Genomic DNA, 15713 nt, shown 5'->3' on the forward strand with positions numbered 1-15713 from the left:
CACATGATTTAGATATTTGGAAGAGATTTTTTACAATGAGTGCGGCAAGAGACTGGCACAGGTTGCCCAGAGAAGCTGTGGCTGCCCCATCCCTGGAAGAATTCAGGGCCAGGCTGGATGGATTTCTCCTACCTGGGCTAGTGGAAGGTGTCCCTGCCCATGGTTTGGGTTGGACTAGATGCCCTTTAAAGATACTCTCCAACCCAAACCACTCTATGACTCAGAGCTGACAGTACCAGATCACAGCACTGGGATGATCTCAAGTCCAGTCCTACCTATGTGTGTCACCCACCCACGTCCCTGCTCGGCTCCAGGGCAAGGCAAGGCATCCTGCAGGGACTGGGGAAGGCTGCAGCCCTCACACCCTGGGGGAAGCCCCCCAATTTGGGGGGGATGTGCCCCTGCCTCCCCCTGCACTTCCTGGTCCTGCTGCAGCCTGTCAGGACTTGTCCTCTGGCCGAGCTTCACACACCCTCCAACCCTGCACACACGAACCACTGAGCAGCACACACGAGAAGGACAAGCCTCTGCAGGTCCCAGAGCAGCCTAAACCCGTGAAAGTTGGGAGAAAATTCCCCTTGGCATTAGCAGGGCACTGTACGGGGGTGCCCTAACACTGAGGAAGGCAGCACTGCAGTGGGATCCCGGATCCTTGCACAGCTTTGGGAAGGGGGATTGGTGAAAACATCAAAAACAAAGCTAAAATCACCATTATGCTCTTTGCTGGGTGCTCCTGGTGGGACATGGGGTTTGCTGTGCAGTCCGTGTGACAGGGACATCCCAGGGCACCTGATGGCACCTGGCAGCCAGCAGGGGACATGGCAGAGCTCCAGGAAACTGTGGAGGACCAGCACACCATCCTCCACAGCATCCTTGAAGCTGTGTGAGGGCAGGGTCAGGTTGGATCTCAGCAAAAGATTCTTCCCCCACAGGCTGGTTGGGCACTGCCCAGGCTCCCCAGGGCAGTGGGCACAGCCCCAAGGCTGCCAGAGCTCCAGGAGGGTTTGGATGATCCTCTGGGGCACATGGTGAGTTTTTTGGGGGTGTCCTGTGCAGGGTCAGGAGGTGAACTGGATGATCCTTGTGGGTCCCTTCCAACTCATGGTATCCCTTGGCTGCAATTCTATGAAAGCAACTGGGTTTTGATGACATTCAACGGGTGATCTTCCAATGGTCACCCAAAAGCCTCAAGAAAACCCAAAGGAGCATCCCTGCATGCAAGTTTGACCAACAAAATTTTTTAGAAGCGCCATAAAATCCAATGAAAAACCAGAGCCTTGCAGCACAACTTCCTAGGACAAGGGCTCTGGCTCCCCACGGGGATCCTGCCCCGATGCTGGTTCAGCTCACGGGCACTGAGTGGCAAGGCTGGCACTGGTGATGTGTCAGTTAAGGGTCTGTCAGCATTTCCATCACAACCCTTTCATTTTGGGGTTTTATTGCTTGACTGTGAGGATTTGCTCTAGCTGGAAGTTTGGTGGGAAGGACCATGTACAGCAGCGCATTTCCCTCATCCCTGAGAGCCTCTGAAGAGTGGGAAATTGCACACAGGTCCCTAATTGAGGGTTGAATCCTCCTTCAGAATCTGGTCCTTGCAGCTAAAAATGGCAAGGCCAGACCAGTGTGATTTCACTGCCTGGGGCCAGCTGGGAAATGGAGGTGTGGTATCAAAATCAGTTATAATACACATTTTCCAGCCCGAGGAAGAGGTGGCAGCACTGCTTGCACTCCCAGCCATGCTCTCCATGCAACCTTTTCACTGGATTTTATACCTTATATCCATGAGAAAATAAATGGGAAATATATCCATTTCCACACTATGGAATAATACATTAAAACTGGTGATTCCGCCTCGTTCAACTATGTATCAGCCAAAACCTTTAATGGAACCATCAGTGATTAGAAATAAGAAATTAATAATTCTCTTCAACTCTTCCTTGTATTACACCTTCAGGAATTAGGTCCCGGTTCTGAGGGAATGCAAAAGCAAGATTCTGGAAAGAAAAGAAAAAATAAAAGAAAAAAGCAAAAAGCAAAAAAAAGAAAAAAGTAAAAAAAACAAAAAAAACAAAAAACAAAAAAGAAAAAAGAAGAAGAAAAAAGAAAAAGAAATAAGAAAAAAGAAGAAGAAAAAAGAAAAAGGAAGAAAGAAGAAAAAAGAAAAAAGAAGAAGAAAAAAGAAAAAAGAAAAAAGAAAAAAGGAAAAAAGAAAAATAGAAAAAAGGGAAAAGAAGAAAAATAAAAAAGAAAACAAAGAAAAAGAAAAAAGAAAGAAAAAAGAACAAAAGAAAGAAACAAGAAAAAGAAATAAAAGAAAAAGATAAAAAATAAAAAAAAGAAAAAAGGAAAAATGAAAGAAATAAAAAAAGAAACAAGAAAAAAGAAATAAAAGAGAAAAGAAAAAAGAAGTAAAATAGAAAAGAAAAAGAAGTAAAAGAAAAAAGAAATAAGAAAAAAGAAAGAAAATAAAAAAGAAAAAGGAAAAAAGAAAAAAGATATAAGAAAAACGAAAGAAAAGAAAAAAGAATAAATGAAAAAATAAAAACAAACACAAAGAAAAGAAAAAAGGAAAAAAAAGAAAAAAATTGAAGGAAGAGCCGGAGAAAAGGGATGTTTTGAAGCAGAAAATAGGGCCGTGGTTTGGAGCGGGTCGAACCCCTCCCGCCCCCCCAGGCCCCCCCTCTCGCCCCCCCTGCCGGCCATGGCGGGGGCACAGCGGAACTACAGCCCCCAGGAGGCAGCGCGGCCGCGGCGCACGCGCAGTGCGCGCCCCCGCCGCTCCGAGGCCGGGGCGGCCGCCCCGGCCCATCATGTAGGTGCAGCCGCGCCGGCCCCGCGCAGGGACCCCCGGCCCGGGCACGGCCCAGCCCCGCGGGCCCCGCCGCCACCGCCGCCCCGCTGCAGGCGGGGGCTGGCCGCGGACAGCGGGGCCGCAGCGCCGCATCTTTGTTCGGGCAACTCGCCCCTTTTGGAGGAGCCGCACGGGGGAAGTCTTTGTGCGCGCCCTTCCCCCCAGGCCAGGCGGGGGACAATGTCTCAGCCCCGAGGTGAGCGAGGGCTGCGGGGGCGGCGGCGGGACCTCGGCCGGCTGCAATTGCACGGGCGTGTGCGTGTGCGGGGCTGTGCGCCTTCGCATGTGCACCGCAATCGCGAGTGCGGGAGCCGCTGCAATCGCATGTGCAGGAGCGGCTGCAAGTGCGGGTGCGAGTGCGGGTGCACGGGGGGTTTGCACGCCCGCAGAGCTCGGGGGTGCGGCGCCGGCTGCGGGGGCATGTGAGCGTGCAATTGCATGTGCGTGTGCATGAGTGTGCAGTCGCATGTGCGTGTGCATGAGTGTGCAATCGCGTGTGCGTGTGCATGAGTGTGCAATCGCGTGTGCGTGTGCATGAGTGTGCAATCGCATGTGCGTGTGCATGAGTGTGCAATCGCATGTGCGTGTGCATGAGTGTGCAATCGCGTGTGCGTGTGCAATCGCGTGTGCGTGTGCATGTGAGCGTGCGGGTGCATGTGAGTGTGCGGGTGCACGCGTGTTTGCACGCCCGCGTGTCCCGGGGGTGCAGCTCCCGGTGCAGCTCCCGCCGCATTTCCTGCTCCCTTGCGCCGCAGCAGCCCCGCGCTGGCTCCAGCCGGGATCCGCTCCCGGGATTACCGAGCCCTGGCCGCCTTTGGCACGGCCGGCGCACAGGGAAAGGGGGTGTTGGAGGAGCAGCTGCAGCCGCGCTCGGTGCGGGGTTAAAGCAAACTTTGAGACAAGTCCGCGGAGGAGATGAAAGGTGAAACTGGAGTGGAGTTACCAGGAATTAAATATATACCTATGTTTCCATGGGAAAGTATTGTTCTCGTGCCAGGGCTGAGATCATTTTCCACCCATTCCTCTCTTCCCCCCCCCCCCCCCCCCCCTTTTAATATTTGGTAACTTTTGGTCAGAGGCAGCAGCGGGGGTTTGTCACACCAGGACGCTCGGAGCGTGCAAAAAGGCAGGAATGGAGCATTCGGGAGGTGCAGAAAGGCAGGAATTGGGGATCCGGGAGCTGCAGAAAGGCAGGAATGGAGCGTTTAGGAGCTGCAGGAACGGAGCGCTTAGGAGCTGCAGAAGGGCAGAAGTTGAGAATTTAGAACTCGCAAAAGGGTGGAAATTGAGAGTTTAGGAGATGCAAAAGGGCAGGAATTGGGCATTTGGGAGCTGCAGAAAGGCAGGAATGGAACGTTGGGAGCTGCAGGAACGGAGCGTTTTGGAGCTGCAGGAATGGAACGTTTAGGAGCTGCAGAGGGGCACAAGTTGAGAATGCAAAAAGAAGTTGAGGTGCAAAAGGGCCAGAAATTGGGGAATTTGGAAGCTGCAGAAACGGAGCATTGAGCAGCTGCACAAAGGGCAGGAATTGGGGCATTTGGGAGGTGCAGAAGGGCAGAAGTTGAAAATTTGAGAGCTGCAGGAATCGAGCACTTGGAGGCTGCAAAAGGGCAGAAATGAAGCATTTGGGAGCTGCAGGAGGGCAGAAAGGGGCCCGGCCCCCCGGAGGCAGCGGGAGGGAGGTTTGGGAAGGGGACAGCAGTGATTTATTTTTGCCAGCGTGGTGGCGAGCGCTCGCTCTTCGCGTTTAACTCGGTGGTTATTCCGGAGCGGCTCTGCCTTGTGTCCTGCAAGGGAGGGGGGAGGAGGTGGAGAATTTAATATTGCAAAAATGCTGTGGGAACGCAACAGCCCCTGCAAGAGCAGGCGGAGAGGTTTAAGGAGGAGTTGCTCCGGCCATTCATTGTGAAAATAGATGCCCATATGTCAGCGAGCAGCCACACAGATGCAGCTTTTGGAGCCTTTTAAATGCTTGGATTGGATGTTGCAGCTTGGCTCTCCCTGCATCCTGCAGCCCTCGCACATATTTGGGATTGGGGAGGGTGAGAGGCAGCACATGGCCCAGTGGGAGCAGGTCCCAGACTGGGTTTTGGGGCTGCCTCTTGTTGCATTTATTTATTTATTTATTTATTTATTTATTTAAATAAGCCATCTGTGAAGTCAGTGGCCTCTCCCAGTAATCCTTGCAGGGAGGACATGGGGAAGGAGGTGCTTGCACAGCTCTTGCCACACAGTTTTCCTTTGTAAGAAAAATGTAAAGTTGTTGTATAATTTATTCCTAATTTGGGTTTGCTGCAGTCATCTTTTCCAGCCAAGCAGGGAATTGTAAAAGTTTCCGACAGAAAGAGCCAAGGAAGTTTGATAATGCAGGGTTGGACCTGGTGATACCCACAGCACTCTGCCCCTGGCTGGGGGGTCCCTGGGAGACCCTCAGAGGGGCAGGGGGGCAGCTGCTGCCTGGGGGTCCCCAAAAAAGCCTCAGGGTGGGAAAACTTAAGTGTGCAGAGCTGGTGACAGGCAGAGACCTGTGCTGGTGGCCCTGCAGCCCACCCTCTCCAGGGGCTGCTCAACCTCTGTGCTCCCCAGCCCTGTCCTTCCCCGTCCTGCTTGGCACCAGGAAAAAGGGAAAACAGGAGTAGCCAACCCACAAAACACGATCCCAATGAATGGCATCATTCTTGAGTCCCTTTTCCATCCGTCCCGCGCTCTGCAATCCCAGTGTCTGAGCTGGAATTCCTTACACGGATAACTTTTCCAAGTTCAGCTGTTCAGGCCGAGGTTTTGCTCGGGAAGGGGTTTCAGCTCCGGGGCTTTGCACCAGAGGTGTCGTTCTTTGGGATGAATTAAGGGAGGCATAATCTGCGTTTCGGGATCAGCTTTCATGTGCTGCACAGGAGGTTCCTCGTCAGCTCTCTAAAATACAGCCCAGAGCCCCAGCCAGCTGCTGAACCCTCTCCCTGCTTTGAATCCTTTCCAAAGTTGTTCTGAGAATTTGCCAGAGATTAATGGGTTTTTTTTTTGGGGTTTTTTTTTTTTTGATGCAGCTTGTCAGGGGAACATGTGAGCAGGAGGGTTGTTCCTCCACGAGGCTTATTCCCTGCAAGGAATCTCACCTAGTTCAGGGGGACCCTACCTGTGCCACCTGAGCAAGCAGAGCTGATCTGCCTCCTGCACAACCACAGCATGGGCTGCAAAGGTCAAAACTCCCCCTGCAATTCAGAAGCAACAGTTTTATTCGGTGCCCTTCCATGGTAGGAATGAGCAGATGCCTCCAGCATTGTGATCGTAGTTCTCAGCCACGTTACCTGGACCCTGAAGGGCTCCCCAAGAGTCCATCAAAATATAAAATACAGGTCAAATCTGCCTTTCACCACGTGCTCGTTCCTGCCTTCATTCCCTAAGTTGCAAAATGATATTTTTCTTTTGTTGGATGGAGCAATCCATAGCAAAATTCCCTGGGCACAGCAGGTCCCTGCAGCCTGTTCCTCACCTTCAGAGGTGACAGACAAGTGGGACTTGATGCTGATGGGAGCTCAGGAGAAGTTGAATTGCTGCCCAAACAGGGCCCTTTTGGCTGTCATGACTAATAGGATATGGTTTTGGAAGAGGGGGGAAACAAAAGCAGAAGTCCATATAAATGACAAGCTAAGCATAGTTTGGGGCTGTAAATCTGAACTCTGGTGGCAGCAGATGTATCCAAGAGTCTCCCAAATTCCTTGTGACGGGGGGAATCACTCCCTGGAGAATCCCACACTGGAGAAGCCACCTGCAAATATGCAGATTTCTCCACTGGAAGAAGGAAAGGGGAGGGGCAGCAGTTCCCATTAGGCACTGATTCAGAAATAGTACATGGAAAGGAGCGATGCTCAAGCTAAATATTGCTGCCCGTTGATCTTCGACTTTGTGGTTTCAAATGCAGTTTTCTGTGCTTGAGCTGCAAAGGGAAGACTGAAATTATGAGCAGCACGTCCCACGTGATGCTGGCTGAGTGTGTACCCTCTGGACTTTGACCACAGGCCCTGCACCTATTCAAAATATTACAGTTTTATGTGAAACACTCTTTTTTTTTCTTCCCCCCCCCCTACCCCTCAGCTAGAAGTCTCAGTGGAGCAGATGTAGAGGCTAAACGGTGGTAGTTGTTGTTTTTTTAAATCCTAGGTAGGTGGCAGGTTGTTGCTGGTGTAAGATTAACCCGTGAGCAGCTCCTGTGGGTTGTGCAATGTGCATTTTGCCTCGTCAGCACCACCTCAGCTTCTCCCCACTCACACACTCACTCCCATGACACAGGACCTGGCAAGGGCACAGGGAGCATGGTCAGCCAGGTGCAAGCCTAGCAAAGCCTGGACTAGCAGCAAACAGCCGATTTCAGTTGGAGTTGTTGATTTATTTTTAATTTTTTATTTTTTTTTAAGGATACCCTGTTGAATTAGCTTCGCTCTGTTGCGTGTGCTGCCTGCTCTGCTGCAGGGATGGGAGTGCCTGTGGACCTGCTTTGGGTTGAGAGGGGGCAAATGTTTATAAAGAGGTTTAAAAGCCTCGTGCAATGCCAGGCTGGAGGAATTAACCAGCAGGGGAAGAGGGAAAACCAGCTGGTTGGGGCAGAGAGTTTTTGGCTGGAGATGATGTTTGGCATAAACCAAATCACTGCTGTGCCTGGGGAGCTGAGACACCTGGCTGGGCCCCTGCACTCGCTGTGTTTTGCTGCCTGCACCCCTGCAGAGCCCTAAGGAGGCGTTTTTAGGGTGCCCTGTCCCCATATCCTGACATGTCACGACAGCAGCAACGTGCTGGTCAGGGCAGCACCTCCCCAGTGCTTGGCAGGGACAGCACACAAGCACTGAAAACCTTAAACTGTAGAAGCAATTATAGCAATAAAAGTGATAAGTTGCAGGGAAAAAGGAGCAAAGAGCTGTTTTCTCCTCGCTGCCACACCAAGTGCTGCTGCTTTGTTACCTCAGTCACCAAAGACTCCGAGGTTCCTTCGGGGTGAGTTCCCTCCTGTGACACACACACAAGCTGCTAAGGTGAAGCAAATGATGCTCAATTAAATCCACAGGAGTAATTTAGGGAGATGAGACACCTCATTCCTCCCAGAGCACTGGCATTACTGGGACACAGGTTTGCAAGTTCTGGGTCCTGTAGTTGCAAATACACAAGGTGACTGAAAAGTTGCCTTTTTTCCCCCAAACAGTACCTGTGTTTGTTGTCACTTGTCCGTTTTCTACTGCTGAAAAGAGCTGTAGCAACACCTATAGAAGCCTCTGAGAAAAGGATCGAAAACCAACACACCTGAGAAAAGCTCTGATCCCTTTTTTAAGCTGGAAGAAAGAAGACCAGTATGGGAGTTCTGCTAGCACAGGAGTGGGGCTAGCCTGCAAATGCACTTGGAGGACCACAGCCCGGTCCTGGTCAGGATTCCCAACCCTTCCCTGTGGGGTTCCATGCCTTCACCCCATGAACTTGCATTCCTGATGCTCAGCCTGCCCACAGGGCTGCTCCTGCTCCAGCTCCAAAGGCAAAGTGGAGTGGAGCACTTCACGTGCTGGGCAGGTCTCAGCTTTGATGGCAGCGGGTGGCACAGGTACTTCTGAGTGAGAATGACTCACCTGAGCACACAGGTGTCCCTTGCTGCATTCACTCGTGTTTTGGGGGACTATTTTGGTGTGCATTGGAGTTGGCAGCTTGGCCACCAGCAGCATTATTGTGTGGAGTGTTGAGTCAGTCTCCAGTGCCTGGATAAATTGCAGGACTGTTGTTTTAATTTTAGACATGAACGGAGCTATAATTAAAAAAAAAAAAATCTGTTTCATTACCTGTAGAGTTACTTAACTCCCTTCCTTAGGGCCTGTCTGGGAATAGTTTAAGGGATTAGCATTATCAGCTAGAGCAGTGTTAGCAGGAAGGCAGATCCAGGAGCCTGGAGCTGTGCCATGACAGATATTATGATCTGCGGTGGCAAAGTGGTGAAGGCCATTCAGTGCAATTTCCATTATCTGCTCGTTGCGCAAAAACTTGGGGCTTTTTCTGCTTTTGTTTTCCAAATCCACAACATTCTGCACTTTGACAAGTGTGAATGGAAGAGTGTCCCCTGCTCAGTAACCCTGGCTCAGTAAAAAGCAATTTGGAGAGGGGAAGTCTGGAGACTGTTGCTTGTAGGGCTTTCTTTCGCCTCAGAGCCAGAATTAAACCCATCCTTCAAAACTCACTCTTTTCAGGCAGGAATTCCAAACACCCCGTTGATGTTTCAGAGGGTTCATCCCACCATGAAAGTCTGGAGTGCTAAAGCACTTCTGAGTCACCTTTACTTTGGAGATGGTGCAGACAAGGTGCAGAACATCCTTTGTGGAAGCTCCGAGAAGCCCCTCGTGCATCCTGGTCTGCTGCTGTGGCTGAACATCCCTCTGGATTTGCTGTCCCAAAGTCAGGCAGGAGCCTGAATTTGTGCAGGCACAGTCAGAGCAGCATCTGATGGCACCAGGAGAGGGCTTTGGGGCAGGAGCTGCTCTGGGTACTCCCAGTTGCTGTAGGAGCAGCGGCAGTGGCTTTTTTTGGGCTGCAAAAACCTGAGTGCTGCAAACAGCCTCTGCAGCTGAGGTTGGGTTTCATATTTTTTTCCCCCTTATTTGAGCAGGAAAAGTTCACAGAGCAAAGCTGATCCAGTTTCTTGCCGTTGCTGTTTTGTTAGCCTACTTAGCCTGCAATTTTATAATCAAGGCTGGATTTTCTCAGCCTGCACCCGGGCAAGATCAAAAATCATGAGGGGAACTGAAGCCCGAGCAGCATCCACTTTTACTGCATTCACATGGAAACAGTGGGGGGGGAAAAAAAAGGAAAGAAGAAAACAGCAGAAGTTGCAGATGAGATGCCAAAGATAAGGCAGCAATAGCAAATCAGTGCAGGAGTCAACACTTCACTGTGTCTGCAATAAGAGGCCTCTAATGAAGGCTGAATCAGCATGGACTTGGGAGCTGCTTTTGAAGGAGAATCTTTTTCTAAACAAAAATATGTAATTACACTCAGTGAAACATGCTTATCAGTGCCAAATGGCCTCAGAGCATCCTCTGGCTGCTCTGTAGAAGTCCCAGGCAACATGTTTTTGTGCCTGTGTTCATCCTGCAGTGGGGTCTGATCCCGAATTTCCTCTCTCCCGTGTTTTCAGCAGGGCTTATTTCACACTCAAGCAACAAGTTATAAAAATTACAGCTTCACTCCACCAGTAGTTCAAGGTCGGATATAGAAAAGGACTCAAAAGTCTTTTCTTGTTCTGACAGCTCCAAAGTGATGGAAGTCCCCATCTGACAAAGACAGACCTTCCCAGAGAACTGGCACCAAAAAGGAAGGGAGAGGGAGGATTTTAAAGGCAAACCCAGCATTCATTACTGACTTTATAGAGTAGGTTTAGATTAGATGTTAGGAAGAAATCCTTCCCTGGGAGGGTGGTGAGGCCCTGGCACAGGTTGCCCAGAGAAGCTGTGGCTGCCCCTGGATCCCTGGAAGTGTCCAAGGCCAAGTTGGACAGGGTTTGGAGCAACCTGGGCTGGAGGAAGGTGTCCCTGCCCATGGCAGGGGGTTGGAATGAGGTGAGCTTTTGGGTCCCTTCCAACCCAAACCATCCAGTGATGCTTTCCCTGGATTTGCTCCATTCTGTTTGCTCTCATCACCTCCCCTGTGCAGGAGCCCCAGTCAGAGCCTGCTGGATTCACAGCCTGACTCAAGTACCTGCAGGCAGGAGGCGAAGGATTCATTTAAGAACCAGGGAACACGAGATGAGAGGACCCTTCTGGCACCAGCTCTGCGTGGAGGGTTTGTGCAGCACCTCATAGGGCCCTGGGCACCGGCTCCTTCTTCAGGGCACTTCTCCAGTGCTGGCAGCTGGCCCCCACTCAGAGACACACTTCCCAGCTTTGGTTTCAGCACAGCCCTTTTTCCTGGGGCTGCTTTAATTGCCTGCAATTAGGGTCTGCAGTGCTGCAGAAGTATGAAGAAATAAACCCCAGTTTGGCTTTGTGAGGGCTGGGGTTGATTTCTACTCTCAAGCAGCTGATGCTGTGGCCTTTTAGAAGGGAGGTGTCAGCCTGGGACCGTGGGGTTTGTGCTCGTGGCTGCCCAGGGTTAAAGTACAAATATGGGATATTTATTGTAGTTTTATTCAAGGAGTGAACACCTGGAGGAGCTGAGAACAGCCCTCCTCTTCTGCCAGTTGGGTGAAGGAAAAGACAGGGACTTTTACACGCTGTCATCAAACCCCCTTTGGGCTAAGCTACATCTTAAGTAGATTTGTTTAAGCACTGAGCCTCAGCACTTGGCAAAAGTGCCTCAGGCAGAAGCACAAGCCACAGCACAGGGCTCTGGCAGCCCTGAGAGGCCCTGAAGGTGCAATGGGCCACCCCAGCCCCTGCAGAACAAGGTCAGGGTCTGGCCAGCTGGGACTCTGCTGTTGGTGAGGTGCAGACTCGGGTCTGGCTGGGATTTCCAAACTCCTTCCACGTTTGGGAGGTAGCAACAGGACAGGGAAGCTGCTGTAGTTAAATGTGGACAGCACTGAAGTTTGGGCTGTGGAGCTGTAGATGTGTCTTGCTGTCTCCTCTTGAAGGTTTGCTTCTCTGAACAGAGAGATGCTGGTTAATGCAGAACTCCCTCCCAAGCAGACCTTGGTACTTAACTCTGTTAATTAAATGCTTTCCAAAACCACAAGATTGACCTTCACTGCATGCCCACAGATTTTTCTCTCATTTAACAAGCAGAGGGTTGTCAGAGTAGCCTATTAAAGCAGAAGAAAGGCAATGCTCTAATACTGTTGGGTTTTGACCTGTTCCAAAGCATTTTTCTGCTTTTTAACTCTTAAGAGATGAAAACCACAATCCTCTAACAACCTACCAGGAGAAACCAGGCTGGAGACAGGAAGTGCTTGGCTGAAGCATGGCACAAAGTCTGATAAAATAGTGAATATACGTAAAATTGAAGTTTATTCAGATATCTATACAATAAGCCAGGACAGCCATTATTATATAGACAGGTCCTTGTGTAACCAGAGAGCTGTACTGTGTGGCATAGATTTGTCCTTTGGGAGATACCCTCTGGAAAAAAATACAGGCAATTAACACAGACTCTGACTTCCTTACCTTTCCCAAGGACACCAGCAACTTGCTCATTGCTAATAAAACTTGGAACATCTCTACGGAAAAAGCTTGAATTCCTGCCAAGGAATCAGTTCCACAAATTGACTGAAACACCAGGTTGGTGCAGTGCATGGAAGGACATCCCACAGCAGCCCCCCGACAGCATTGGAACTGGAGGGGGAGAGCCCAAAATAGCCCCTGGCAGCTGGGGAGGGCAGCACAGGAGCTGCTTTCAGGGATGATCAGTAGTAAGTTGCTTTTCTGGAAGCAGGAAGGGCTGAATTGGCAGCATTTGGCAGAGAGAAGGACCCCGGGGCTTGCACCTCTGCAGGTCTTTGTGGGGTGGCAGCAGGGGAATGTGCCCTGGCAGTCACCTGAGCTGGGCAGCACCACAGGCTGCCTCTGGCACCCCCTCAGCCTCATTCATGCCATTGGGCAGCTTCCTTTGGATCTAAGCAGGCCCATTTTTTTTTAATTCTGTTTTTTTTCTTCCCCTCAAAAAACATTTGGTACTTCCCCCGCAAGAAATCAGAAGCTTTATGTCTGATAAGGGGCTGGAACAGCTTCCTGCACCAGGAGAGCATTCCTCCTCTGGCTCTTCCTGCAGCCAGACCAGAACAATGCCAGCACTTCCAGTGTCATCAGCCCTTCACTTCACCTCTGAGCACACTCCTTGAGGGCCCATCCTGTGCAGCATCTCCCCAGCCAGCACCTCCTGCAAAGGGGGAGCTCCTTTCCCAGCAGCTTCTTTGAAAAAGGCAGGAGCAATCCTGAGGTTCAGTCGGAGCAGCTGTACCCAAGCAGGGCCCTGTTTTGGACGAGCAGGGGCTGAAGAATTGGTTTTTTTTCTTTCCCCTTAAAGGAGAAGCTAAACAGGATTTTTTTTCGTGTTTTCATCTTGAAGCTACATGTGCACGTGCTGAACTTGGAGCATCCAAGCCCTCGTGCAGGAGTCAGTGGGACTGAATGTGCTTGGTTGGGGCTGAGCACACGCATAAGAATTTATGAGGTTGGGATGTATTTTGTCCCGGTTGCTAAGTGGGATGGACGTTATGGATTTGTGTCCATGATTTATGCTATCCTGCTGCTCTTGGTTGCTTTTTTTTCCCCCCTCATTTCTGCTCTTCTTTTTTCCCATTTCTGCTTATCTGCTCTTGCACACAGGAAGCAAGATCATTTTTGGGAGTATGTGTGTGTGTGTGTAAGTGCAGTGACAGTCTCAAAACTCGCACAGGGAGTTCTGTGAAGGCTTTGACAGAAAGGCTTATAAAGAGAGGTTTGTGTTTTCAGCTCCTCATTTAGAAAGCTGGGTGGAGAGATGTGACCTGATGGGCTTTGATCCACGTGGACATATGGGGAGAGAAAAAAATGTGCCCAGTTGTGTCAGGGACACTTTATTAGGGAAAAAAGGAGAAGTCTTGCCTGGTGCCACAGTGCTGTGCTGTAATGGATTTCTTCAGTATGTTTTCCAAGTAGAGATAAAATGGCATGATGAAAACTGGGGAAAGGCTTTTGTTCTTTCCATACTGCTTGCTCTGTATGTGACACACAAGCAAGTGTGTGCTCTCCAACCTGGAGAAGAGGAGACTGAGGGGAGACCTTATAGAATTCTGCAGCTTCTTCTTGAGGAGCAGTGGAGGGGCAGGCACTGATCTCTGTCCTGTGAGACCAGTGACAGGACCTGAGGGAATGGCTGGAGCTGTGTCAGGGCAGGGTCAGGTTGGATCTCAGGGAAATGTTCTTTCCCCAGAGGGTGATGGGGCACTGATCAGGCTCCCCAGGGCAGTGGGCACGGCCCCAAGGCTGCCAGAGCTCCAGGAGGGTTTGGGCAATGGTGGGATTGTTGGGGTACCCCGTGCAGGGTTTGGACTGATGTTCCTTGTGGATCCCTCCCAGCTCAGGGAATTCAGCTCAGCTCCATGATTCTCAGCAGGTGTCTGGCAGGTCATGCTCTCTGACCTCGGGCTACAATGGGTTTGAACTTTAAAGAGCTTCCCTGGAAGCCACATCCACTTTCACCTGCACAGCTCCTGGAGCCTCCCTGCCTGTGCCAGCCTGCCCTGCTGAGGTGTTTGCAGGCCCAGGCTCTGTCCGTGGTGGGACAGACTCGCTGCTGCTGGTGGAGCAGCTCCATGTGCCGGTGGTTTCCTGGAGCTGTTATTGCTGACAGAGCAATAAACAGGAGGGCAGTTATTCCCTGGAGCCTCCTGTCCTGCCCTGGTGTTGGGGCAGTGCCCAGAGCTGCAGAGCTGGAGCCTTGGGTGGCTTGGAGGGGACACGGGTTTGGCTTTCCTGCAGTTCCCTTGGCTTCTCCCTGTGAATAGTGCTCCTGTATGTATTTAAAGTAGGACCTACACGTTGGCTGGAGGCATTGCCAGCAGAGGGAGCAGGAGTTAGTTCCTCCCCTCTGCACTGTCCAGAACTACGAAATACCATCTTTAATAATTTAGATATACAAATAAGCAAATAAGCTCTTAAATCATTAAAGAACAGCTGTCTAACAGGGTAGCACAAAGTCAGGCTGGTCAAAGCCATATTGAAAAATTAAGCACAGTGTTTGGCTGAACCTTTACCAGAATTCCCCATGACAAAATGTCAGGCAAGGAAGCAGATCCTCTCCTTCCATGGCAGCGCTGCTGGTGCTGTGATATTCTTCTAATGCAGGAAAACCTCTGGGTGAGGTTACCACCTAATTTCTGACCTACACGTGGATTAACATAGTCCTTCTGCTCCCCAGGGACTTCTGCAGAAGGTGAGGATGGTCACTGAAGGAATGGCTTGTGGCACATTCCTGTATTTCCATGGATATTCCCATTTGGCTGTAAATATTATTGATGCTTCATAACTCGCAGAATGACCAAATCAATGAGCACTTTTCTCTCTTTGGAACATAACTTGCTCATTTAGGCTGAAGGTGGCTTTCCTCATGAGCAGAAAATGATAACCCCAGGTTTTATATGCAGAGCAGCAGCAGTAGATGTCTGACAGAGGTGTAGTTGAAATGTGCAGATTTACAATATGCTGAACAAATTCAATCTGTGCTTGGTAAAGTGAGACTCCTGTGGCTGCCTGGAGCACCTGGTAACAGCAATAAAACGGTGCCTTGGATTGCCCCGTGCTACCAGCTGGATTTTATTCCATGCTGCTGTGAGGGTGGTGTCACCAGGACAGGTACCCCACAGGGAAGGTGTTCAGTGGGTAAAGGCATCTCCATGGAGAAATGGGGCTGCTCTAACTTGTGGGGAGCAGGAGCTGGGGGACGAATCTCTGTGCTTGCTTCTCTGGGGACGGTCACACCCCAGAGGGGCTGTTGGCTGAGCTCCCCAGGGGAGTCCTCCCTGGCCCATCACACCCTCCAGCTCGAGCAAAGTCCTGCTTTTCCCATGTTCCAGCCTCCTGACTCATTTTGGCAGAACAAGCCTCAGCTCCTGCCCACATGGCTTTGCCAGTGGATGCTACAAGGGCACAGGAGGGGGATGATGGGGAGCCACGAGTGTCTGTGTGTGGGTTGTCCCTTTTGGGACTGGAAAAGGGGCTGAAGGTGGCAGGTGCCCAGACATGCTGCAGCTCTTGCAAAGGCTAAGCCAGCAGTCTGGCACAGCCTTTACACTCAAGATCTCTCTCAGCCTGGCACTTAGGACAGGCTTAACGGGGAGCATGAGCTCCCACTGAGCACCTGCTTAAATCTGAGCACCAACAAGACCCAGGAGCCTTCCCGGCTGGAGCTGCAGGGCTGCGAGTGC

General features: G+C 50.8%; 1 protein-coding gene across 1 annotated transcript in view; it reads left to right on the top strand.

The window, feature by feature from the left end:
• The first annotated feature begins 2891 nt into the window (after nucleotides 1-2891).
• The window catches only part of MAP2K6 (mitogen-activated protein kinase kinase 6), a 53490-nt gene continuing 40668 nt past the window's right edge, over nucleotides 2892-15713 (top strand). Inside the window, exon 1 of the mRNA XM_032706416.1 lies at nucleotides 2892-3047. Within this exon, the coding sequence (XP_032562307.1) occupies nucleotides 3032-3047 (16 nt within the window). The 5' untranslated portion in view covers nucleotides 2892-3031. The remainder of the gene's footprint in view (nucleotides 3048-15713) is intronic.

This window comes from Chiroxiphia lanceolata, chromosome 19 (assembly GCF_009829145.1).
Source record: "Chiroxiphia lanceolata isolate bChiLan1 chromosome 19, bChiLan1.pri, whole genome shotgun sequence".
Classification (NCBI taxonomy): domain Eukaryota; kingdom Metazoa; phylum Chordata; class Aves; order Passeriformes; family Pipridae; genus Chiroxiphia; species Chiroxiphia lanceolata.